The sequence below is a fragment of the Amphiprion ocellaris genome, chromosome 1 (genome assembly GCF_022539595.1).
Source record: "Amphiprion ocellaris isolate individual 3 ecotype Okinawa chromosome 1, ASM2253959v1, whole genome shotgun sequence".
NCBI classification, from domain to species: domain Eukaryota; kingdom Metazoa; phylum Chordata; class Actinopteri; family Pomacentridae; genus Amphiprion; species Amphiprion ocellaris.
Window position 1 is genome coordinate 15,047,585 of NC_072766.1, and position 27,132 is coordinate 15,074,716.

Here is a 27,132-nt window from a genome sequence, read left to right on the forward strand (position 1 = left end):
AAAGAGACCAGTGATGGAGGCTGCTAAGACAACTATGATTTCTCTGAAGGAGTTTCAAGCTTCAGCGGTTGGAGGCTGTGCAACTGTTGCCTGTTCTTCACCAGTTAAAGCTTTATGGGAGAGTGGAGAAAAGGAAGCCACTGCTGAAAAATAGCTCTAGGCTAGAGCTCACCGGAAGGCATGTGAGAGACTCAGCAGTCAACTGGAAGAAGTTTCTTTGGTCTGATGTGAAAGTTAAACTTTTTGGCCATCGGGCTAAATGCAATGCTTGGTGGATACCAAACACTGCACATCATCACACACATACGAGCTACACTGTGAAGCATGGTGGTGGCAGCATCAAGAATGTGGGGTTGATTCTCAGCTGCAGGCCCTGACAAGCTTCTAAAGGTAGAGGGTAAAATGACTGCAGCAAAGTATACAGAAACCCTGAAGGACAACTTGCACAGTTTAAAAATAAATAAATAAATAAAATGTGACTTGGGACAAGATTTGTTTTCCTCCAAGAGTAAGTAGTGAAGTATACAGCCAAAGCTACACAGAAATGGGTTGAAGACACCAAAGTGAATGTTCTGGAGTGAATTAGTCAAAGCCTAGATCTCAGTTCAACTGGGAATATGTGGTGATACTTGAAAAGGGCAGTTCACTCACAATCCCAGCATAATCTGACAGATCTTGAGCAGTTTTTGAAAAGAAGAATGGGGTGAAATTGCAGTGTCCAGATGTGCAAGGCTGATTAAGATCTATACACACAGGCTTAATGCTGTAATTGCAGTCAGAAGTGCATCTATTAAATATTGACTTGAAGGAAGTGAATACTTGTGTAATCATTTATTCAGTTTAACATGTCTTTTTTTTGTTGTTGTAATGCTTGTCACAAAAGTCAGATTAAATTGACCATGATTCAATGTTTAAAACAAAAAAAGGTGGAAAACTTACAAGAGAGAGTAATACCTTTGACAGGCACTATATTCAGCCATAATAACATTATATATATATATATATATTATACATAAGGTATTCACCCATACTACTGATCTAAGAAAATACCTCCAAGTTCATATCGTTTTCCTCAACAGGTGGGGTTTGTCCAGTTTTCATAGAATTGGAGAGTACAAACTTCAGGTTTTCTTGTCCATATTACTCAAGTAAGGAGAGAAAATTGATACTTATTTTGATCGGTGTTAAATTCTAAATTACCAAAGAATTTTTGATGTCGTGTACAATTTGGTTTTGTGTGTGTGTGTGTGTGTGTGTGTGTGTATATCTCAAATGATTGAAACGGATACAGTTTTGGATCTTGACAAGGAATTTAACGAGCCACCTTGGAAATTCTAAACACTTTTGCCATTTTTTATTCTAATTGATACACTAATTATCTAAAACCTACAACTGGAAGTAGCCCCATGTGTCCCATCTTGCCAATGTGATTAGTGAGATTTGTCATCCATGCAATGAAGACAAGAAAAAGCAGGAGCCCCTTATGTGAATGTGAACGATGGAAGAACAGACCAAGTCAGAAAGAAGTGCATCAATAGATTTTTTTTTAATTCAAAGTGAATCTTAACAATAATACACCATAAAGTCTTATTTTGACACTCACCAAAAGAGTCACCTGGAAAACCCGCTTAATGTGACAAAGTAGAGAAGGCTTGGTCACACCTAAATCACTGAGAACTAGAGAGGAAACACTATCGCAAACTGTAAAGAGACATCACATCCATAGAGTTAGTTTTCCCAGTCCTCATACTGTAAATATTGCACAGTGCAATTGCTACATGGCAAACTAGTGTAGCACGAAATTAAAAAAGCAAATGAAACAAAACGGAACAAAAACAAAGCCACAAAAAAATCTACAGGTATTAAAACAGTAACAGTTCAGATTTCATAATCAAGTCTAATTGATGAGCAATCTAAACAGATGATTCCATAACTTGCAGTGTGAATTAACTCTGAAATTGATAGATGACCAGAAACAAAAAAATAAGCGCTTCAGTAAAACAAATCTCTTTAAATCAAATCATAGAGTTACACAGTAGCACATTTAGACTAATACAGACCCTGAATTAAGATCTCTAAAGGATAATACCGCAGCAGAGGATTTTTTCTGATATCAAAGTCATAATTTTAATAGTAGTAATTTTACAAATGACTGTTTTATCTGTTAAATGTTACACGAATCCTCAAACAAAAAGTTACCCACAAACCAAAGTGTCAATCATGTGGAAAATTAAAAACAGTTAGGATTTCTCTCCTCTTGCATCCATTCTTTTCCTAAACAAGTATGGGAGAGTTTATGCAGGCGCATTGCTGGTGAATACCTTTGAAGGAATCAAAACACAGATTACATTTCACATGCTTATTATTGGGTAACTATTTCAAGCACTAATCTGCCAAGTTCATGCCGTGTCATCATAACCTTTCTTTCCCAAAGTCTTGAGTATTTGAGTACGATCAGTAAAGCATACAGGTAAGAAAAAAAAAAACTTTTAAAAACATACAACCATATCAGTGTCAGTGTTTCAATGTGGAGTATTGCACTCGTGACTGACAGAGAAATGACAATAATCTCCTCAACAGAGCAGTTTCCACCGAGAACACAGAATAAACATCCAGACTGACTATTCCTGGATATAAAACATGGCTCCTCTGATTTTAAAAGGCCAGTGTTATCCACTGTGCTCCAGTTACTCCCACTCAGCCTTAACTTGCATGATAGAGAAGCTGCTCTGAGCAGAGAGCTTCTAGGCAGACAAAGTGAAGCGATATAGGTGTACATGCACGGTAATGTAAAGCATGGAGATTATCTAAGAACACTTGGTGGTGCAATGACCGCACAATGTAAAGTATTGCATCTGCTGTTCAGCCAGAGTGACTATCCAAAGATCGTTGAGTGTCATGTCATTCAAAGTGTGTGTCTGTGTTTTATTGGTGTGTTATCTCAGGGAGGCTTTGGTGACTGCTATCTGTATCAAGGGGAGAACCACCATCAAGTTGTACTATGTGCCTACAAGCTGATCAGGAGTCAAATACCCTGGAATGACACTAATGAAGTCTTACTTTGAGTTTTTTGTTGTTATTTTTTCCATCATCTTGATCAAGTGGCCAACAAATGACTGTCTACTCTACATGGTAACAGACTGTTACTGGATTCTGCCTCCCTCCTAACAAGCGGTGAGGAATCACCATCCAAATTCTCACTTTCTGTATCTCAAGGCACATACACAGTGCTGCTCACACTGTCTCAATTTCAGTAAAGGACACATAACAATGGCCACTGTCTTGCACTAACAAAACGTCGCTTTGATATGAGACACTCATAAAGGGGAGAGCGATCTGAACACAAGGCAGTTTAGAATATCGACCTGTGAAACTGATATTCTAGCCAGATATAACATTGAACAGATAAAAAGGTTGCAATAAATATTTGCTCAAATCAATTTAACAATAAAATAAGTCATAAAACATTGTTTTGGAACAGAAACATTGGGTTCAATTTGTTTTGTACAGTCTAATCACCCAAACCCTAACAAGCCTCACTACCTGTATGAGTGCTTAGTGGCAAGTGCGTTTGTGTGTGACTGGTGGAAACATTACAGAAGCTTTCCAATAGAAAGAATGGATTTTTTTTTTTTCCTGGCATCTCACAGTGCTCCTGTAACTCAGAAGAGTACTGGTAGTATACCATATACGTACAATGAAAAAGTTAAATCAATCCTGCAAGCTACAGCTTTTAGATGTGTACAAAACGTCAATATGAAAACATACAAAAATTAAGTTACATCGATACATCATTTATATGCAGTGACGAGCCCGAAAGGTTAATAAGGATAAAATACTGATGCAAAAAACACGCACCCCGAGAAACAACAAATGCAACTAATGTTCATCATCAGCAATACAGTAGTTACAATGACACTCCAAATATGAACGCAAAACACAAAAATCAAAACCACTTCTATTTCAGATAATTAGGGACCTATACAAAAATAGCAACGCTAGGTTTAAACTCAGAGAGAAATCACCTAATTTCACAGCTATTGAAGTGGCAATCATCATATAGCAGCTTATCTATGATACATTCAAGAAAGAAATGATACGACTTATTAATTGCCCAATAAGCTAGACAAAACCTCGGCTGTTTTTTTTTTGTGTGTTTTTTAAATACGACTTTTTTGTTTGTTTTAATTTAACCCCATTCTACAACTACAGTATAACTGAGGTCTAAGCAAACAATAGCTACCTTGCTCAAGAAATGAATTACAGTCTTTGGTGCTGCACAAGCAACTTCATTTGAAAATAAAAGACAAAACGTTACACACAAAACTAGTAAAATGACCAGAAAAAATGCACACACAGCATATCTACATATATATAGACTGGTGCTACCATCATATATATGTATATATCCTCCCTGACGGAATGTATAAAATAAGCAGTTGACACCGATAAGCCTTAAGCCTTTAACAAATGGTATAATGTAAAGGGAAAAAGTTAACTTTGTCACACATGCATAAATGAGAGAATTGCACACAATTAACTCACACCTTATCAAGCATCTGTACTAAATAGTCTAGCTCTATAATATATGTCCATATATGTATGTATATCAAATACTGCATGGTTTGCTCAGGCTTAGAAGATTCCATACCGTGAATTATTTGCATTTTCTCCTTACCTAATCAAAGCCATGCCCACCACACTTCTAAACATCTAAAAAACAAAGTGAAAACACTCAAAATGAAAATACGAAGACAAAAAGAAAAAATAATCAACGACTATTTAGATTGTATTGCAGTTTCAAACAGTACAAATACTGTTAGTAGTAAGAGTTTCACTAAATAGAAAGTGATTATCAAATATGAAGCAATACTCAGTACTTGCACTTTGTACACTAGTTCATTCGGGAACCGGAGAATGAAGAAAACCAAAAACGTATTAATGAAACAGCAGGCATTCGCAACAGCAAAGCATGCTGTTCTTCTTGAAAGAACAGAAAAGTAACTCACTACACACTGAAATATACACCGACTCCAAAAAATAAGCACCGCTATCCGCGATACATCACATCCATGCAGGCTATGCATGGACATATACACATGTGCATATATATACTCACACATAGGATGCATCGACTGATTGGAATTTCAAGTGCTGCAGTCCAGTACATTAATATTCATGTATATAGTCATATATAAGTAGTAACATTAACAACCTCAAATATGTAAGGCACTATGGCTGGGGACAGTTATACAATGCAGCGAGTCTTGTGACACAAACAATAAGAGCAACGTCTATGCATCTTTCCGTTTACATTTTTGCTCATGCAAGACCACATGCAGCGTGAGGAACAACCCTATTTAAATCGGTTAATTGACTTGACATTGCTAACACCAAAAGACACCGAAAAGGTACAAATACTTCAAACGCAGTACAACGTACACTTGTGGACAACATGTGCATCTGTCAATCTAGAGCTAGAGACTGGGATGGCTTTACAAATATGGATGTGTCTTGCACACGTAAGAAGGCAATATAGAAAAATAGCTGGGATCAGGGGTGCAAAGTCTAACTATTCAACAACACCCCAATTATTTACCTGTCTTGAGGAGTATTCGTAGAAGATCCAATGCAAAGATATATCAAATGTGCAAAACACATTTAAGTGTGAGTTTAACTACTCATTCATTCTTTCATTCAATCATTCATACATTATTTCCTTCTTAATTTTTGCCAAATCATCTCCACCATTGGAACTCTTTTTTTCTCTTTTTTAAAGCTTGAAGTTCAATTACACCCAAGTCTACATGAATCAAAAAATAGCTTGCTTTCTCTGTGGTTGTGCCATGGTTTTCCGAAATGAAAGCCATGTTGTTGTGGTTTAAGATAGATTTTGCCCTGCTCACTTAGCCCTCAGGTGGTATGAAGGGTACCTGAGCAGTCATGCTCAGATGTAAGGGTACTGGTTTATTTTGGTAGGGCTGAGAGGGAAACTGCCGTAGGCGGGTGAGGCAATGTAGGAGTGCGGAGGAAACAGGGGCTTGAATTGGCCCTGGGGGTGCAGGGTGGGGGAGGGCAGCAGCCGGGGGTTGATGCCCACTGCCACTTGATGCACGATGCCTGCTGGGTGGGAGATGCTGTAGGTGGGCTGGAGGACGGGGCGGGAGGCCCCAGGGGAGGCCAGGAGGTGGGCCACAGGCGCAGCTGTGACCAGAGGACCAGACGCTGGGTAAGACAGTAAGGTGGGCTGGGAGTGCGGGTGTCCCCCAAGGTGGGGGTGGGGGGCCGTAGTGTGGTTTGGGCTGCTGTGGGAGAGTGTGAATGTGTGCCCATGCATGGTGGGAGGGATATAGGCCTGTGGTCTCCGGTGGGCAAAGTTTCCGTTCCATTCCTGATGGCAGGAGCTGAAATGTTGCACCTGAGGGAGAGAAGAACAATATCTGGCTCACCAGACTCACTGTTTTCATCTACGATGTTAGACTTCATGAACCACTAAATGATGTTGCTGTAATGTTTTCACATGTCAATGTTATGACATTCATCAGTCATTATCTGCTTGTGCATCATTACAATGGTCTATTTGATACATGTCTTCTTAGCAAAACAGTAAGTAAGCAGTATCATCGCAAAATATCTTTACCCTTAAACATATTTGAAAATCCACATCCACCAACTGTAAATAATTTGGAGCATTGCTGTTGAAACTGCTGGCTATTGTGGCAAATAAAGATTTATTTACAGTGCGAGGAATGCTCTTGGTTACTGCTGTGCCACAAAAGGAAATACGTTCTAATTAAATGTTGTGACTTTTTATCATTTAAATGCAGCAAATGTACTCAAAATGACATTAGTCTTTTGGGAATCACACTTTCTGTGAAAGTTTTCCCACTGTTTTGTATTCACAAAACAAATGGAGGATATAATAACCTACCACGACAACAATTTAAAATAGGACGTACAACAAGCAAATATTAGCAGTTTTGTTCAGAGGGACACCCCATCTAAATCACATTATTTTGCCTGGAACTAAACCTAGACCTCGTGTTACTGAGCCCTTTCATCTCGGTGTTCAGCATTCTGGTAAAAATTAAATATATTTTGCTATTTCAAAATAATTAGTTTGTGGTCCGAAAGTCCTAAAATTGCTAATTACATCTCTTAAAATTGCAAATTCTCTCTGGCCATACAAATGCTTTTACTGTATACTTGTACTTGATTGATGAGGTCAAATTTCTCTGTGCAGCCAGTAACCTCTTAAATGGTAGTAAAAAATGTTTTCTTGCTTTTGTGCATGTTTACTACATGCATGTGCTCACCTGCCCAAAGCCAATAGGCTGCTGTTGCTGAGGCTGGAATGCAGGGGTGATTTTCTGCGGCCTGTTGAGGAGGGGAGTGGAGAGGTGATGTTGTCGCCCAGGAATGCCTCGCCCTTTGGACTGGCATGAAGACTCTGGAGATGAGAGCACAAAAACATCTAGATTACATATGTAAACACAGAAATTGTGGTGCCCTGTTTACATTGTCAGAATGTAAATAAGAAGCAAACAAGATTGAGCCAGAGATTGTATCTGACTGCAACCACAGAAAGGGCAAATTTTGTGGCAAGAGGGTCTGTAGGCTTATCAGTAATTTCAGCTGTGTTTGATCCGTTCCAAACCTTTAAATATTGTGGTATCTATCCTCTGACCTAATGGTTATAAATAGATATGTTTTGGGGATCTGGGAGGGGTTTGTAACTAAGCTTGTTCACAGAGCTTATAGCAGGGTCAGACCATTAGCTATAAATACAACTGGCCTCTCTAAAATAAGAAGCTGTGCCCTTTTATGTGGGGCTTTAGTTGCAATAGTTTTGAAGGTTGGGGAGGGAGATGCCTTTGACATGACAAGCAATATGAGTCTGTATGATTTTCTCGGAGGATTTACAGTTGAACCCTCCACTTTAAAAGACCTATAAAAAGGTAGCTCTTATATGAACTCTGGTGCCCAGCATCCCACGGACCACAGCTGTTACAAAAGCCTGCATATAGCATGCGTAATTCCACTTTAACACCTGAAAGAAACATTACGTAAACATTTATTTGCTGAAGGCATGTATGTTTTGAATATTTTATTCAGGATATTAAACACTTCGGAAGAATTACGCATGTCTTATGCAGTTTTAAGTAAAGCACAACCACACAGATAAAGGGGTTGTCAGAGCCAGTCTGGAGCCAGAGCAAGAAAACAACAAACAAATATCCACTCCAGTATTCAGAGCAGATACGTCATGGCAGGTAAACCATAATCACCTGTGAGAACCTCTGTGGCCCACTAAAACAGCATAATCCCAAGCCATGTGACCTGTGGAGCAGACAGCAGCAGTGTTGACTAGACCTTTGAGCTACAAGTGCATGACCTGCTCATCCACTTGCTAAGTGTCATGGAAAAGATGCCCCGTGATCTACTTTATTCCTAACAATACCTTAGATTTAGAGGGAACTAACACTCGAATGGCCAGTCAGTTTCAGCAGTTTTAAGTATACAAATAATCATTCATTTTAGTCAATAAGTTTGACACATTGTTGGATCTTCAAGTCAGAGTCAAATAAGAAGAAGATTGAATGCATTTATGTTACCAGTGTATCATGTATTCAGTAATACCTGTGTTGCCAGGTGTTTCACTGACAGCATGGTTGTTGTTGTTCTGCACCCGCATTGGAGGCACCACAACAGTACGAACTGTTGGCTTGCTGGGCTCAGTCTCTGGGGCAACGCATGCAACACGGGGCTCACAGTTCTGGTTGCTGTCAGCGATGTAGCGCCGCTCTGCGAAGGGACTGTTGCTGTGGCCAGAGGTGTGCGAGGCAGGAGAGCTGTCCACTGTGTCACACCCACTCTCCTGTTCGTCGTCTGACATGCTGCAAAAGGACAAGCGATGAAGTGGGGACTTCACTCTATTTTTGTTGCAGTGTAGCAACTACCACAAGACCACTCAAAACATCTGTCAGAGTTGCTGCAGGGTTTACCAAGTTAAACTTCAGACTTTAAAATTCATGTTACTTATTACCTGTTTCATCAAAGCACTGCCCAAAGTATAAAAGTCATTAGTATGATTAAAGTAAATGCCATGTCTGTAATGTGGACTATAGACTGCTCAGTCAAAAAAACAAAAAAAAAAGCCAGTGAGAGAAGAGATTTAACACTTTAATAACACTTAATAACTTGACCTTAAAAATTTTAAAACCTGCAGATATCCTGTCTACATTAAGCACTGTCGGAATCTGCCATCTTGGCTTTACCTGTTTGGGTGTTTGCAGGGTGAGGTGCTGGACTGGGCTGAGGCTGAAGAACTGGTGCTGAGCGTACTGTCTGGACTGCTAAGAGAACACACTCTCTCCATACTGACGGTGCTCTGACACGCCTCACAATCTGCGCTGCCCTTACACCTGTGTGCATAGCAACACAAACCAAATCAGACATACAATTCTTAGAACCGTTACAGAAGTATTATGAGAAGAACTCTGATGGTGAATACTCACTCCCCCATCGAGTGTCTTTGTGCACTCTCCTCCTCATCACTGCTAATACTGATGACACTAACTGTTGGGCTAGCTAGGTCAGAGATCACCATGGCCTGCCGCTGCTCCTGCGACACTGAAAGCTCCTCACAGTCTGGCTCCACTTTACAGCAGTTCTCCTCATCATCCTCCTCTACCTGCTCTGTTCTTTGCTCCTCTCTAACAGTGTGTCCTTCCTCTGGACATCTGGCTTCCTCCTCCTCTACCTCGTCCACATTCTTTGCTGTATCGGCCATCTTTGGGGACTGACATGCTAAATTTTGGATGTTTGTATTTTGGAAAATGTTGCTGCCCCTACAGGAGAACAGAAAAGAATATGTCAGATTCAGAAGGAAAAACACCTTTTAATGCATGTTTACATGTCTTAGTTTCATAAGAATAAACCCATGTGTCGTACCTGTTCACACTAGGCTTGGCTCTCTTGTTGGCAGCTGGCTGTGGCCACACCACATGTGCAATGCCTATGTTGATTGGCTGGTGGGTGGACATGGTCATTTGGTTGGTTAAGAATGGCTGAGGGTGTGCAATCATGGAGCTGTAATGGTTACCATGGGGACGCACTTTCCTGCAATAAGAACACCGAACATTGCAAATTGAGCCAAAAGCCTTCAGCGCCATTACTGACAAAACGGTCTCGGTCAAAGGACATGTATGACTCATGGATCATTAACATTCAGGGGAGCAAGCGTTCGGTATCACAGCAGTACAGCCATTCCTGATGCATAGCAACTAAAGGTATTAAGGAGCAATAAATACTGTTTTATGAAATACTGCACTATAGGAATATGAATACACATAAAAGAATATAGATGATATATCAAAAAGATGTTGTTTAATAACTTCAGAAAAAGACAAATTTCCTACCCCCAGTCACTCAATCTCTGTGAGCCCGCCACAGTGTCAGACGCCAAAGTAGTTGGTGGGGGGGGCACTGATGTCACCTGCTGCCAAGTTGGGACCAAAATCTGCTGTGCACGGCTCGACCAGGCCTGTATGAGTGAAGAGTAGCAGAGCAGTTGCATCATTGCAAAATTTTTCGCTCAGTGATGCATTCATCAGCTTGCACATCAAAGAGCAAGTTTGAATTTCATTAACAAACACATACATGAGATTCTTGGTATGTGTCATTTTGAAAGAATTACATGACCCTGATTCATGCATAATTTATAAAAATGGAAACTATTAAGACAAGCTGTCCCTAAATGTTTTTTGATTACTATTGTCATCATTCTTATCATCATTCTTATCCTTGTTACCACCTTACCTGTGTGATCACTCCAGGTCTTATTTGTATGGGCTGGATTGAGGGTGCTTGAGTGACCAGAGGCACAGAAGCCTCCATTCGAACCGAATAGCCTGCTGGTTTAGCTGTGTTGGCAGGGATGCCTGCAGGGACAGGGGACATGAAAATATCAGTCTTCAAGATGTTTAGTCTAGTCTCCAGAAACAATAATACAAAAAATGCAAAATGAAGGTTTGCATGTTTTACCTTGAATGGTTGGGGGACATAGAATAAGGGCCTGCTGAAATGACTCACTGCATCCGAACTGAGCACTTCCTGTCTGCAGTGGTATCCCAGGATGCATCACTGAGGGCGCTGAAGGAGCTAAGCCCTGTAAATGGATAAAGTGACATGACTGGACTTTTCTGATGTGTTAAATATTTAACAATAGCACTCAAGAGCCAGTAGATGGCGACGTGTCTGTCAACAGCAGTTTATTTTTCAGCCAGAGAGAACCCAGGAATCTGTCTTGTAGGGAGAGATCATTAAGTTAACTTCAGGAAAAACCCTAGTTTAGGAGTCAACAGACAGTGGCAAGGGCAGATCACCAACATAACCCCATAATGCACAGCAGATGTCCAAGTTCAGAATGCTGAATCTAAAAATATTTAAGACCTCCCTACAAATTCCTGAAAAAATGAAATCACTGTGCTTTAAGGACTGTTGATATTGTATATGGTTACACACCTGTATGAACATGCTCATCTACAGACTCACGGCTATCTTTGTGAAACAAAATTATCCAGGTTCACCAAGGTTTCATTTCTTTTTAAAGCTGGATAATTAAAAGGTTGTCAAACAATGTTGAACTTACTCTTTCAGGCAGGCCTGAGGGATAAACAGCCAAGCATGTGCCTTTGCTTCACTACTCATGCTGCTCTCGTGCCTGGGTATAATCACATTTATTGGCTAACGAGAACTAGGGCTATATTGTTCTGCTACAGCTCCTGCATGTAGCCCAGCCCCCACACACATGACAGTAAACACAAAGCAGCCTTTCAGGTGTGAAATACTAAAAAAAAGCCACAACATTTTCCTGTAAAAAAATCTCCTGATTTACCACTTTCTATACTGCTGTAGAAACATAACAGAAATTACAGTTTATTAGTTTTACAACACGAGACCAAGCATTCTTTCATCAGGTTTCAACTCTGACAAGGAAAGACTCCTAATATTATCTTCTGTACTGATGAGCACATATGTAGTCATCATTCCATTGTGTTTCAAGTGATATCACATTACTGGACACTTTTTCAGATTTCATCTAATGCATAATGGCTTTTAAACAGACTTTAAGATGTTTTGCATGATAAAGATCCAAAGCCGAAAAAAGGGTCAGCTCCTCTTTTCTCCTCGGCAACAACACTGATTTGCACTGTTGCCATGACCTCAGAAACATGACGTGATTTTGTTGCCATGACAGCAGTGCGAGGACGCAATAAGACGAGCAAGCTGGCATACAAAAAAACAATATAAAGCAAGGAAATTGTCTACATGATGAGTCTTCACAGGGGAAAATAAACAGAACAAAACATGATAGCATGATATTTTTTTAGATTTCCAATTCAGTAAGCAGGACAATAAATGACACATACATTGTTGTTACTGATTTGGTTTCTTTGTTTCAAGATGCTTTAACTCCCAGATCTATTGATTTCTTTGATTGAGCAGAAAAAAAAGAGAAGTGGAAGTGACAGATAATTATGCAAATACACCCTGAAGAACTTACTGGAGCATGGACAGCAGTGATTTTGCTGAAAGGGTGATTGGCTGAGGCAGCAGCGGTTGTACTAACTGGTCTGACGAAAGGACCTTTATTTCGGTTGGCAGCCTCATATGCACTGGGACGAGTCCAGCAAACATCCATGATGTGGAAACATGACTTCACACTATGGACAGAGGAGTGACACAGAGTTAGGTACCAGGCTGAAAATGACAACCTATCTGAAAACAGGAAGCAAAGCGGACTCACTGGTTGCTATGGGGAAAGTCGAGCAGATGTTGCATCGTCACAAAGGGGTGGCTGAGAGCATCGGCAGGGGCAATTCTCTCTTCTGCATCAATCAACAGCATCTTCTTCAACAGGCCAACAAACTCCCGGCGGTCTGTCTTCTCCGCTAGCAAGTCATTACCTTCCAAATTCATCATCAGGTTCACCTGTAATACAAACATTTGTTAAGACGTTTGACAAAATACAGAGAATATATATAAATATATATGTGTGTGTATGTGTGTGTATATATATACAACAGTCATTTTCTAAGAATGAGAACCCATTAGTGATGAATACCATTTCACTAGAATCTCCTCTGACTTAAAAAAAAGTACAGACCTGAACAGGCACTGATAGTCACTGGGGGAATTTCCACCTGTGGTCTGTTCTGAGTCAGTGACACCTTCTTTAAATCTAATTTTAGCATTGAACTGAAGGGAAGGTATAATCAGTAATTTATTTCATAGTAACAACGTGTATGCTCTGTTCACTTCACACTGCTGTGCCTGTACTTCTTCCGGTAAAGGCCTAGCAGCCAACAACCTCTAAACATTTGAAGCTGAACTTCCTCTGAAGTCCTGTTAAGTACATTGTGGTTTGAGCAGCTGAACATACGTGCGCTATGTCATCCAAACAGCTGAAGATGTACTTCCTCGCTTCCTTTGATTTCATTCCCGTCTCCGTCTCGTGCTCATCTGTTGACTATAGGATAAAAAAATGTTTAGTGAGGACATAAGTTCTAGATTTAGTGGTGCAGTTGCTGCAGTCAGTTATGGTCTTTAACAGTTTATGTTCTCATAAATTGCATAAATTATGCTATGTAGGAAAATCTGAAACCTTATATTTATAGCTCCAGATGCTAAAATAGAGAAACAATGTATGCCTTTATGGCTAAGGCTAACAAAATCTAATACATCTGCTAGTAAATTTGCTCATAAAAAAAATGAGGAAAAAAATAATCCTAAACTGAAATATGAGTTGCAAACTGTTGTTTTCTATATGGCTTGATCCTATTTGCCAACTGAATTTGAGTGGACCTATGATATTCCCCTTTTGGCCTTAAGTTTTAAGCTCAAAAATGACTGGTTTTAAATAAGTAATTGTAGTTGCCTATGTGTCTGGGGTGTAAATATTTCTCACCTTTAGTCTCCATGCTGCATAAGGTGAGTCGGACTCTTTGCAAAAGAACCGCGCTGTCTTTGTCCCTGCATTCAATAAATGTTCTCCCGGCAAACCTTGTGTCTGAGAAATGTAGCGAATCTATTAGACATAAGGAGAGAAGAGGAGTGAGGAACGAGAAAATGAATAAAGCAAATAAATCTTGTAGCTATGGAAAAAGGTGACATGTTCAAGGTGGAATTTTTTTTTAAAGTTGCGGATACCATACTTTTAGAATAAATACTTAAAATCTATCTTCATTCTAAACATGTCACTTGAACAATGAAGGTTGTGTTTTCACTGGTATCTGTAATTTCTCCATCACTCACGCTCTGAAATTAACATATCACTGCAGCACTCTTATGTACTTATAATAATTTACAAGGCCATTCACAGTGACATCACACTATCAAGTCCCTCCGAGTAACAGTGTGTGGATGTGTGCATAGTGGGAACAGCTGCAGAGACCTTGAAGATGGCACATTCCTGAGAAATCTCTAGACTCAAATAAGACCCCTCTACTGAGTGGAGATTGTGTTGATGATCTCTGAAAGATGTCAGGGTCTTTTCATGTAAACTCTGATAACAAGGTTTGTATAGTCTCAATGTCAAAACGCCTTCCTCGGCAATGACGCATGTCAGTCAGATGCTGTGGGACAAGAATGTCATACACAGGTTTATGAGAGGAGAGCAGTGAGAAGCCTAGCTGACGTCAATCACACCCAAGTGTAAAGAACAACAATCATTAGAGATTCAGCGTGGCTAAGAAGCAAAGAGCCAGACTGGGTCACACTGGAAGAGCAATGAAGCTTATGAAGTAGTCATTACACATATACCATTTAACAGATTAACATAAAAACACTAAAACGTTGCATGGCCGCACTTCTTAATTTCTATTCCACATTTGTGCAACCTATGTTATTGTTGATGTCTTTTTTTTTTTTTTTTTTTGCAAAAATGTGTTCATCTGAGGCCAGTGTGGTGCTTGAGGGTTAGCTTATATCACTTTGGTGCTGGGAAATGCTCCAATGTGCTTGTATCAGATGAAAATATCCATCTATATGGATTAGTTTGGCCATGTTTGTTAGTTATATATGAGGTTACAATAAAGCAATGCTTTCATTGGTGTTCTGATGGCATGCATGATGAAAGTAATCACTTTAGGAGACTTTGCTACCCTAACAACCAACTGTTAAACAACACACTGCATCACTGTGCATTTTTCTTTCCCTTTTGGAACTCTTCCCTTTAGTAATATTCCCAATACATGCTGTTTTCTTTCTTGCACTTCTATTCACACTATAACCAAGGATTACTGAAACTGTCCATTCCAACCAACTTTACCCTGAAAGTACCATGACTAAATAGCTGTACTTTCACATTCATAATACTCTGTAGCTTTGCTGTCGTTCCACAGCGTCATGCAAACAGCAACAGACACTAAACATAACACCAATGTGTGTGGATGGGAAAATTCTTCTGATGGGAAAACCCTTATTTTTCCTCAAAGGCGTGTCTCTGCAGAGAGTTCAAAAACCAGTGAGATCACTGGTGCAAAGCTACGGCTTTACAAAACAACGATCTTGCGAGCCTGGGCCTGCTGCAGAGCAGACAGGAAGCACGGACAGCCTTCATTTTATGACAGTCCAGATAACAGTACACACTATAAAAGATGCAGTTCAATGCCATTCCTCACGATAATAAATAAGCGCACATCTCAACTGAGAATCACGCACCCACACCCTCCTACCTGCTGAGTGCTTTACAAATCTTATTCACAACACTGACATTGGGGTACAGTTTGAACCAGCTAACAAAGAGGGTAATTCCTTCCACAGTCTTGACACTTCTAACCTTCACTAACCCAAATCTTTTTTTTTTTTGCTTCCACTGAGCCTGCCTACACCCTCTTACTCTTCTCTAGGTTGCCAGATAGGCCGACACCCAAAGAAAAAGGGAAAAAAAAGCTGATTTTGGTCCCTGCAACTGTGTACACTGACTGACATGGGTCAGGAACCCTAAAAAGTCAAGGCACAGAGATTGTAAAGAGGATAAAAAGATCCTGGAGAAAAAAAAATATTGGGGATGGAGTTTTAGCCAAGACTACAACGTTTTGGCTAATTATAGTCACTAATATTTAGTCTGAAGAGACTGTCTGAATCGTGACAATTGTCAAATCAAAGAAATAAGCAGCCTCGTGTACTAGTAAAGAAAAGGATGGTGTGACTACAGGATGAGGTAAGGAGAGGGGGAAGCAAGAGGAGGGAATGGGCAGAGGAGGAGCCAGAGTTATAAATACAATATGCTGTGTGGGGTGGAACAAGACCCCAGGCAGAAAGATAAGAAGAAATGGGGGAAGACGGGGTGGCAGCAGCTCAGTCAGCTCCTGCCAAACCAGCCTCTGACCCCTAGATGACACCTCACACCAGGAGTCAGCTGCCTTGCTGTTGAAAAGCTCAGTTAGCACAGTCAGTGCCAATGTATGATTAATCATGTACTGAACCTTAGAAATTAATTTTGCATCACTGGTATCTAAATCTAAAATTTATCATATAAGTTTATATAATATAATGAAACTCTTGGACTGGTTGCTTAAAAATCAAACATTTTCTGATTAATTTTCATTTGAGTACCTTGATAATCTTTTCATTAAACATGCTTGAACAAAAGGGTTGGCAATTAGGTTCTCCTAAATCATAAAGACTTCTAAAATTGAATGTAATTTGAAATCACATTTTCGTGTCACTGATGGAAACTGTTGCTGGTTATAAGCAACAGAAGAGACACAGACTGAGTGACGACGATTTAGTTGAAAAAATAATTATTTTGTGTGTACTTGGTTTGCTCATTCCTTGGGCAATTCCATAACCAAATGGAAAACCCTTCATGCCAGTGGGCAGTCTTGGCAAAGGAAGACATGGGGTGGGCGTCACAGCACAGTTCAGTAACAACAGTTTCTGTCAAAAAACACAGGGATTCAATTACTAATTTCTAAAGAGGCACAGGGGCCAGGCCAGGGGTAGTAAATCAGGCTTCATGGAGAGCATCCAAAGGTTAAAATACGCTGCAAGTATTTTAATTACCAGACAATAATAGACAGTAACATGATTGGAACAAGAGCCAACAAGCTGAAACCTAAAGCGATGAATTCTCCTCAGTCACGTTTTCTCCATTAAAATACTCACACCCTCTGCTACAATCCACCACCAGTGTTCACACTGTATTTGAATTTCAGATCAGTTATACATTTACATACAGTTGGTTCTGACATCCATCTAATACAAACTACATTCTTCTGATTCCTTTCCTGCCTTGCTTTTTATTTCATTGTCTCACTCAGCTCCCTGGCTATCCCATCCACCCACGTCCCCTCATCAACTCCAAGCAGTCCCTTACTAAATCGAGGAGGTTCCCCCCAGATATTGCTAAAGCAGCTTTGCGACATGCTGACTGGCTCCTACAAAAACAGATTAATCATATTTAGACTTGTGCTGCTGTGCCCAAGTCAAATGTCTTTCGGAGGTGTTGAGTTATCCCTCCTGTCTCAGTCCTGGGGAGAGTGAAAAATGATGCCAGGGCATAAAAATATCTTGGTATGAGTGCAGAGGGCAGTGGGGCTGAGTGCTGTAATGTAGGGTGCTGCAAGGAACAGAGAAGGATCTGACTGAGGCTCTGTTGGCAGGCTTTGAGTAGATGGGGCTCCAGGGCAGAGGAAAGCCGCTCAACATAAGCCCAGATCAGTCTAGTCCTGGGAAGACACTGTCAGGTCTCTACTGGGAGGGGCAGGCATACAACAACTTTTAATAGACATACCATCAATCACAACAATATACCCTTTTGCCCACTGTCACAGACATCAGCTGATATAATCCTTAGAATCGGTATGTCACCAAGAAAATAGTGCATACTGCATTCTATTTTCTTTTTTTTTTTTAATCATATGTTTCTATACTGTAAGTCACTTAAGCCTTCTGGCTCTTTCTTTGCTGAAACAATTCATCACCATCTCCCTTTCGGTGTGTAAATATGCATTAACTTTTTTATTTCCCTAAATCTCAAAACATTCTCCCATCAATGCTGTCATACAAGAAATCTCTCCAGTACTCTTAAGACAGCATTGGGGCCTAGATGTCACACACGTGACCATTTATTTAACTGTATACACTATGTTCTTGTCTTCACTTCAAATCATCTGCCCTAAACTCTGCTGATGAAGGTCCTGTCTGCATATGACTCACTTGAAACACTCCATTTGGGAAATTTGGACAAAAGTAGAAGGGGATCATATATTACACAAACTTCAACAGTGAGTAACCCGAAGGCAAGTCTGGAATAGAAAGTTGAATCGCATGCAAACTCAACAACAAACACACTGAACCCACTCTTCCGTGGGTTGCTTTGATTGGAAAATACAGAGAATAATGGAAAAATAGAGAAGAAAAATAAGAAAAAGAGGGACAGAAAAGACAGCCACGTGTGTCATGTAAGGATGGGTGGGAGGGAAAGGGAATGATGGGAGATGGGAGAAGAGGCGGTAGAAAGGCTAAAACTTAAACAGAGGGAAGGCCCACTACAAAAACAGATCCCCTGAAGAAAACAGTTTCCATGTGGAGATGGTGCAGAGGAGAGATTGAGTCATAGAAGGCAGAGAGGATGGAGAAGCAGGAACTCCCACAAAATGATGAGCCAAGAGCCAGTGGCTGAAAAAAAGTGAGAGGTCAGAAGATGGTTATTTACCTGGTCATACTCCAGGGCCCCAGGGTAAAGAGGCCAGCCCAGAAAAAGTTCAGCTATAACGCAGCCTAGGGACCACATGTCTATGGCTTCACAAAACGGCAATCCCAAAATAATCTCTGGAGCCCTGTGGAGTAGACAACACACACTGTTAGTCTATAGAAGCACAATACCAACATTAAATATCAAAGTTTTTCAATATGAAGTATGGTTGTATGTAAGAATATTTCTTATAAACTTTGTCAAATAAATAATTTTTTTCCTAGCTTTGCAAAAACGTTACACAAAACTTACAAACATAAATTCATTCTTCCATTAGACAGACAAGATTCTGAAGTGCATCGTTATATAACGTATATCACTCATATTTAGCAACCAGCCTGCTCTACTTTTCAGAGAAGAATAGTAACTTTCTGTTTTATAGAGCCCAAACTGTGTATATTTAAGAGTGAGAGTGATAACTGCCTATATTTTTAATAGCTGTACACGTAATTCATGCACCTAAAAACACTTCATACCCTTTTGTTTTTCTGAATTTCACAATTCATTTCTGAATTTGTTTTTGTTTTGTTTTTTTGGCTATTTAAACTGATGCTGATATCTTGAGCAAATAAAAATCCCTTTTTAGCAATGTCATGGAATTTCTGATGATGGCCCGTCAGATGGGACTGTGTGGTACGTGGGTTACAGTGCCAAGTGACTTGTAAGCCAGTGTTGTGCATGTACTAGAGTCACCAAGCATCAGCAGGCTGTGCCAGTGGGTTAGCAGGTCAGCCAGGCTAGGATCAGAGCTTTGACAGGCTGTTGTATCTGCTCTAGGCTGATAGAAAATAACAAGCACAGTCACTACGTCTTCACCTACTTGCTGGCTCAGTCTTACTTATCCATAATAGCACAGTAACACCACATCAAAGGAATGACTTGTGGTGACGCAGGCCTGTCAGCACCAATGTAGGTAAGACATGCTGACAGTCAAGAAATCAGTGTTTAGAATACACCACAAAGCCTATAACTCTGACAGAGCACTGACAGAATAAAGTATTCAGAGCTCTTTCGTCCGATACAAGCTTTTCTGCACAATGTTGACCTCGGACCTCATTAAAATCAATAAGACACACGGAATATCTAGAACACAGACTGAACATGCTAAATTAAAATTCAGAAAGCGGTCTTTGGAGAATTACTTTCTAAGTGTAGCAAGCAGATAATGGTGAATAGTAATACTGTTGTGAAGCAATATGTGCTTGGCTTGGCCACATTTTCACTCACATAAATTATTATATGCCTCAACAGTGCTGAGGTATAATTCAACATAACTATTTAGTCTATGAACAAAGTTAATATATATAGACTATAAATGTATTGACTTTGTTATATACATATGAGATCATGCTCATATTAATTACAGCAGTAAAAAAATATCCATGTTGCCTGTATAGATGACAACAGGGCTCAGAATAACCTAACCCTAAGATTACACTGGTGAAAGAAACTTGAGAAATTAGAGATACATTTCACTTCCGTTCAGCATACACTAGACATACCCTCAACAAACCATTTACCAACATGAAACAATCCAGAACACTAAAATTATCTCAAGACTGGCTGAGGAGCCGATGATCATTATATCAACAACATACCTAAGACCTGCTAAATTAAGTTCAAGACAATTTTATCACAACAAATGCAAGCACGAAAGCAACAGCTGGTGCAGTGGCCAACATAGCATCAGAAAACCAACCAGGCAGTTATTCCAACCACGTCAGCCTCACAGGCATGTCCTATTTATAAGGAAAAGGTTTTCCCTCGAGGTGTGAGGAAAGAGATGTCACATATCGACACATTCTTGAATTCACCGGGACACAAGGCTGATAAAAAAGCTGTACCATTTGTGGTCTAGTGCAGTTGGTGTGCACTTTGAATGAAAAGTGTTATATACAAAAAGTGCTACAATGTACCACTGGGTAGGTTTAGTTGTTAGAAGCCACCCACCCTTTAACAGAAAACTGAAGCTCTGGCCCTGGCAACAGTTAAAGTTCACCAATATCTCCAACTTATTTATGGCACCCCTATGTGATCAGTCAATTCAAGAGTCACTGGTTTCGAGCATTTATACATGCTGCAATAGATTGCTTTTATGAAAAGCACTTAATTTCCAAAAGTAAAAAAAAAACAAAAAACTAACTGGGTCCAACGCAAAATTGAAGTACTACGACAACTCAATACTATGGCCTTACATGGGTTATTACACGATATTTTCAATGTGATATACAATAGGTCAGCATACAGACTGACTGGGGGCTGCAGCATTTCATCCATGACAGCATGTAATACAACCATTAGATTGGTCTGGGCCGTCTCCAAAATCTTGCAGCCCAGAAGAACACATCCCTTTAAAACAATCATGCCAATAAAAGCAGGTGGCTTTGGTAATAACAGTCATCAACCCCTAGACAGAGATCAAGAGAAAAAAAGAGAACCTTCATAAATCACCTTATGTTTTGCTCTTCCTCGTGTGTTTATTAAAGATTCCTCCAAAGATTAAAGTGTTTTTGGATGTAGAGGACAGTCGCATTGATATTTTCTTTTCATGCTTTTGGTCATACCTTTCCCCACTGAATGCACAATAGCAGTGCAATACGTACAATCACAAACTGAAATAAAGAGAGCAAAATAGAAAACAGCAGGTCTCCCTCCTTTGGTTTGGGGGGATAAGTGGATGTTGCCATGGTTGCACGGCTCCGTTCTAATCAACGCAACTCGAGCCTCACAGCCCTCCTATGAAACCAAATCTGTTTTCCATCCTGAGGATATGACGTACAAGCTGAGGGGCCAGTAAAAGCTGGAGGAGCAGAAGCCTCGTGACTGTTTGCTGCCACGTGAAAGAATCACAGAAGAAACACACAGGTACAACAAAAAGCAAGGCGACAGACGAGTATCCTGCCTTTTGTCAAGTGTATCACATACTCCAACTTCATGCAACACAACAGGACTAAGTAGGTACAGACAAGGAATGAACAGATGTTAGTGAACTAACACAACTGCCAAAGACAAATGACAACATAAAGTGCACCTAATCAGCACTTGCACATTACAGATGAACTGATGAATAAAATTATTGTGGTCAAGTTGACATACACGTACCCAAAACTACAAATATCACACGCAATGACTCCATGTCTCATAGGTACACACAAACAGGCAGTGATTCATTGAAAACCAACAAAATCTGACTACTACACAGATCAATGCAACATCAATTTACTTTTACAGTCTACAAAATACATTCAGACTGCCTTAAATGCTTCAGTGTGCTGCAAATTTACAAAAGCTGAACATGTGTTTCCTCAGTCACAAGACAAAAGGTCGCATATTAGGCCTGTTGACTGATGCTACTGAACTGGTTGAAAATGAATGACCATGAGTGAGACACGAGTTGTTTGCAATATTACTTTCTCCTCACAGCGTCAGAGGTTTCCAGAGGCTCATGTGTGATCTGTGAAACACACCATCAGAGGCAGTAGAGGGGAAAAAGACGTGTCTTCAAAGAGCTTTCTACATCTGCTGACAGCATAGTCAGATGTTCTGTTTTAAAAAAAAGTTCACAGCTCACTTCTAGTATTTCAACCTTTCTATCTGTACAGAAAAAAAAGTAAAGGATGCTCATCAAGATAAGAAAAGAATCCTGGGAATAAGTTTATCACTATGCAATTCGTAACAGTTGGTATTGTGAGGTCACTGCAGAACAAGGCCTTACTGAAGTACAAAGTCTGCATGGCTGCAGGCTTGTCTTTAGTGGAAACCATCACTAACAAACCCTAATGCACAATGCTGAGAACAGCACAAACAGCAGGCCCCGCACAGGCACACCAGTATGCCAAGTATAACCTGCCCACACTGCAGGTATGATATTCAGCAACAATCACAAAATGAAACCAAACAACCTTGAGCAGTAGATCTTTGTTGAAGGGCTCTGACCAATGGAAACAGGTCTTTTCCTGTTCACTAAGCTCCTTCACCTCAAACAGCTGCTTTACATCTTTCTTCTTTTCTTTCTTTATTGTTTGTTTCTTGTCCGCAAAAAATGTAAGGTGCAAGTACGGCTGGGCGCTTTCAGAAATACTTTTCGCTGACGTGTTTTTTGAAATAAAAGGGAAATTTTGCGGCCGAGCCGCTGTGTTTATCCGACTTGTTTGCCGGACTGTCAAGCTGAAAGCTCGGTCACGTGACCACGTAGCGGCCTGCTGTTGCTCAGCGCTGTCATGTGACCATGTTGTGGTCCGCTAGTGACCACCCGCCGTCCGTGCGATTTTCAGATGCGGTGCGTTGCCGTGCGGGAAAATCGCATCTAGTGGACACACGCCTTTAGATCTGCACCACTCGCCATCATGTTGTTTGTGTATCAAGCGCGGGGGGAGGGGGGCGCACTCTGAACTACGGGAGCCCAGCGGGAAGGCGTTGGTGGCGGATGCTGATGAGAAAATCGATTTTCATCAAAACAAATCGACATTAAGTACAAAGTCGAATTAATCGATAAAATCGATTTATCGCCCAGCCCTAACTGCAAGGAAAAGTTACTAGAACCAGCATAAACATGATCCATGGCAAGACTCCAGAATGCAGGAGTGTGTGCATGCTAAACTGTTGAACCAGAAGTTCTTAAGAACTAATGAAACATCATAAATAAGTTGGATATTCTATTCTGATAGCCTGTTAGGGATGGACAACTACTGAAACATGCTTTCTTAATCCAGTCTGCATTCTTATTCTTCAGTATTTAAAAAACTCTACTGAGCTCTGTTAGATCTCCCTTCATAGAAACAAAAATAGGCTTTCACCAGATCTAAATCAGTTCTTCCTACAAGCTAAACTAAAAAAAATACAGCATTAAGTATCTTCCTGTTCTCATAGTAAGACTATGATCTTTGTATTGTCCCATCGTTGTATGAAGTCCAGTTGGCTGCTGAGTATAGTGGTGCCCAGACTGTTAAGTAAGATGGAATACAAGACATTCATAACACAACTTTTGGACTTGTTGACAGTGCATTTTTTTAACTTAACTTTAACCTTTCCTTCTGTTTTCAACATCTTTTTCAGACAAGGCTAAATCACATCCTAATCTCTGCACTGTAGAGAGGTAAAACTGATATTCTTCTTCTCTAATTGTGTGAGACAACAAAAACAGGGACAAAAAATGTCCTTGATCCTTTCATTTGCAGGCCTGTTACATGTAGAGATGTTTTTTTTTCATTTTTACAACTTAAAACAGAAAACTGTGACTTACACAAGAAGTCTTATTCATTGCAACAAGGAAACAGCAGAGAGTGGAGAAATTAACTTCATCTCTATTTCTTATTCATGGTCATTATCTCACACTCCAGAAATAGACCCCTGATCCGCCCTGCTCTGTCGTGAAGGAAGGAATCAAGTGAAAGAGTGGGATCCAGCTAGCTCCCACAGAGAAGAGCAAATAAGGGTGGCTACACATTGAGATGAAGGGGGCGGGGTCATTGCCACCGCATGGTTACAAAGGCCTTAAAGTAAAATTGTTCTGATAGAAAAATCATTCTGATACTCTGCAGGTGGCGCAAGCTAGACCAGAAAGAAAAACTGACAACATGGTTAGTCCATAATGGAAGAATGGAGCCTTACTGCAAGCCTTTTCCAGGAACTGTAATTCCAAACACTCTCAGAGCATCCTGCATTATTCAGTGGAACACAGAGGCAGTGCAGCAAAGGATGGAGGGAGCACCTGCACTCTGATCTGGCCAGACCTTAGATTAGGGATACAAGGCTTTAGACACATTTTACAGATGTAAACCACTCAATGTGCTGACATGGAGCCAGTGTTTAAGCTTTTTTTCCAGTTCAGGTGGAATGTGTTCCTTTTCTATTGTTTTCATGGTTGAAACAAAGAATTCTGAAATTAGTTACAAGAACTGCTTGCGGGCCAAGGGTGACAAGAAACTATGCCAGATGGTATTTAAAATAAATATAGGAAATTTAGGAAACTAAATTAAAATTTTTAATAAAAACATTTGCTTTCTTTGACACTTCTAAGGGATGTGTTTGGTAAATGTCAGATAATTAATATAGTTGACTCGATAATTTTTTTGAACTTTTAAAATCAACAAGTAATTAATTCTAATAAGATACACATACAACGCTATATACAATAGGCTTATGCTTTTATATAGCAAATGACCCACACTTTAATTAATGAGCAAAATCTTTACAAAGCTTAGTATTTACCAGAATACATAGCAAACAGTGCAAGCTATCAGCACTTCACATCCTTGAGAACAAAATATCTTTGTGTGGCCTTAGTCATGAAAGAAACCAGTGCAATGTGATATCTTAACAAATAGTCCTTGGACGTTTAAAACAAAAGCCATTAATTTCTGCAAAGCACAACAAGTACCCACAGACTTTCTGGAATACAAAACTGATCTTAGATTTGGAGCACTTTGTGCTATTTTCACTTTCTCTATAATGTTTGAACTGTTAAGCTACTAACTCAGGCAAGCATGCCAAAAAAACAAGCATTTATTGCAAAGCAGTAGTGTCATTGCACAATATAGTCCTTTTCAGACATAGAATAGGAAACATTGCTGGCTATATCAATCTATTAACGTGTCAGAGTCCTGTCAGTCAGACAAAGGTCACTTTTACAACAAGAAAAGCACTCAGACAGCGCAGTACTCCGCCATGGCTGCTCAGTTGTTGTATCATTTCCGACAGCTGAAATCTTGACAAAAATCGTGGCAGAAATCACGGCACTATAGAATGTGACCATTTAATATAGATGTACCCAAAAACTAAATGACCTTGCGCTGAGCACAGGCGTGTGTTATCCATGTTTAAGTTATGTACGGATACCGAATCACGTCACCTAAACATGTAGCAGGCAGTGTGAATTGATGGGACTCGGAAACACCCCCACAGTTTAATCAATTGTCGATTGTATAACTCCAGACGGATAAGTCCCAGTAAGTCAGCAATGGTCAATTTGTAGGACTGCAATCATGTGATCATCAGCAGGCAGCTGCCATAGTGTTCACTTGTAGTCATAGTTACAGTGACTTGTATGTATCTTCTACTTTGCAATGACACAAAAATCTTTAACACAAGAAATCTTTAGCAAATCTGTGGATCCAGACTATAAGCCGTATCACTGCTAAAATCTAATCACTTGGTCTTTGTGTCCTTTCTGACCTTCCCTGAAAATTTCATCCAAATCCGTTTGTTTATTTTTGAGTAATGTTGCTAACAAACAGGCAAACAGACAGACAAACCAACGCCGATCGTCACATAACTCCAATGAGGCGGAATAACAATGTACCATACATGCAAAGTTGAACGATACATCAAGTCACATATGCTGCATTAGGTCAGAGTTGTCAAAATGCAAAGTTCATGATATTGTTGTTTCTTGGTTGCAGTCCCACTGGAGCTTCTGCTAGGATCAGGTTGCAGCTTTTGTAGTGGTATTTTCTAGACTGCCTTATAACTCCAACATCTGTACCTCGCAATCCTGTGTGTGCCTATCCACTGTGGTAGGCAAGCCACTCGGAAAACATAGTCTGTTAAAGTACCAGGTACACCAAGTTAAATGAAGCTAGTTATATTTTTTACACCTACAGAGAGTGAAAAACACATAGCTAGCTAGCAGTTAGCTGTTGACAACCTGCTAGTTGATGTTTGCAGGCTGCATTAATGAGTGGCATGTGATATTACGGTTATATAGAAGTGCTTCTGTCAGCTACATGTCTATGTCCATGTTTGGCGATCGCATCACACACTGAGCTTTATTAATTGAAAGTTCTGCTCTGCTCGTCACTTCAGAAATGCTCAGGAAAATCCAGCTTGTGTAGACACTATAGCACAACTTGATCAGTAAGAGTGTTGCTATTGAAAAGCTTACTTGATTTAGAAAACGGCACCATTTCCACCACACCACTAAGAAATGTAGCTACACAAATGCAGCTAGCAATGCTGCAAATTGTAGCAACACTACTGCCCAACACTGTTTATCAACACAAAATTATCTGAAAACTATCTGACCACTTTGACAATATCAGCAGAATCATCTATTTCTGAACATCTGAAGCAGTTTAGACGGGCACGTGACACTAGCTGACATGACAAAGAGTTAGACTGCAGTAATCAGCATGAGACTTAAGCATGTGAGTACGAGACTCAGTAAAAATGGAGTTGCTTCCATCTCATACCCAATATTACATTAGGAAGAATGTGTAATGTGACAAAAATGAATAGAAATACATATAATCAAAGTGGGCTTAAAATTAAATGCTTATAACTTGTTAATAAAATGCAAGATGCCACTAATACAGTACCATGATAACTAGCCTTGATGCATAACTTAAGGATCTGCTCAGTTAAAGACT

General features: G+C 40.0%; 1 protein-coding gene across 1 annotated transcript in view; it reads right to left on the reverse strand.

Annotated features, from left to right (window-relative positions):
- Positions 1 to 1,527: 1,527 nt before the first annotated feature.
- The window catches only part of hipk3b (homeodomain interacting protein kinase 3b), a 44,586-nt gene continuing 18,981 nt past the window's right edge, over positions 1,528 to 27,132 (reverse strand). Inside the window, exons 3-16 of the mRNA XM_023282938.3 lie at positions 18,728 to 18,851; positions 13,973 to 14,092; positions 13,448 to 13,534; positions 12,812 to 12,996; positions 12,569 to 12,728; positions 11,047 to 11,170; positions 10,822 to 10,943; positions 10,422 to 10,546; positions 9,955 to 10,122; positions 9,519 to 9,851; positions 9,279 to 9,425; positions 8,641 to 8,897; positions 7,317 to 7,450; positions 1,528 to 6,418 (exon numbers count right to left, since the gene is read on the reverse strand). Coding sequence (XP_023138706.2) covers positions 5,948 to 6,418; positions 7,317 to 7,450; positions 8,641 to 8,897; positions 9,279 to 9,425; positions 9,519 to 9,851; positions 9,955 to 10,122; positions 10,422 to 10,546; positions 10,822 to 10,943; positions 11,047 to 11,170; positions 12,569 to 12,728; positions 12,812 to 12,996; positions 13,448 to 13,534; positions 13,973 to 14,092; positions 18,728 to 18,851 — 2,557 coding nt within the window. The 3' untranslated portion in view covers positions 1,528 to 5,947. The remainder of the gene's footprint in view (positions 6,419 to 7,316; positions 7,451 to 8,640; positions 8,898 to 9,278; positions 9,426 to 9,518; positions 9,852 to 9,954; positions 10,123 to 10,421; positions 10,547 to 10,821; positions 10,944 to 11,046; positions 11,171 to 12,568; positions 12,729 to 12,811; positions 12,997 to 13,447; positions 13,535 to 13,972; positions 14,093 to 18,727; positions 18,852 to 27,132) is intronic.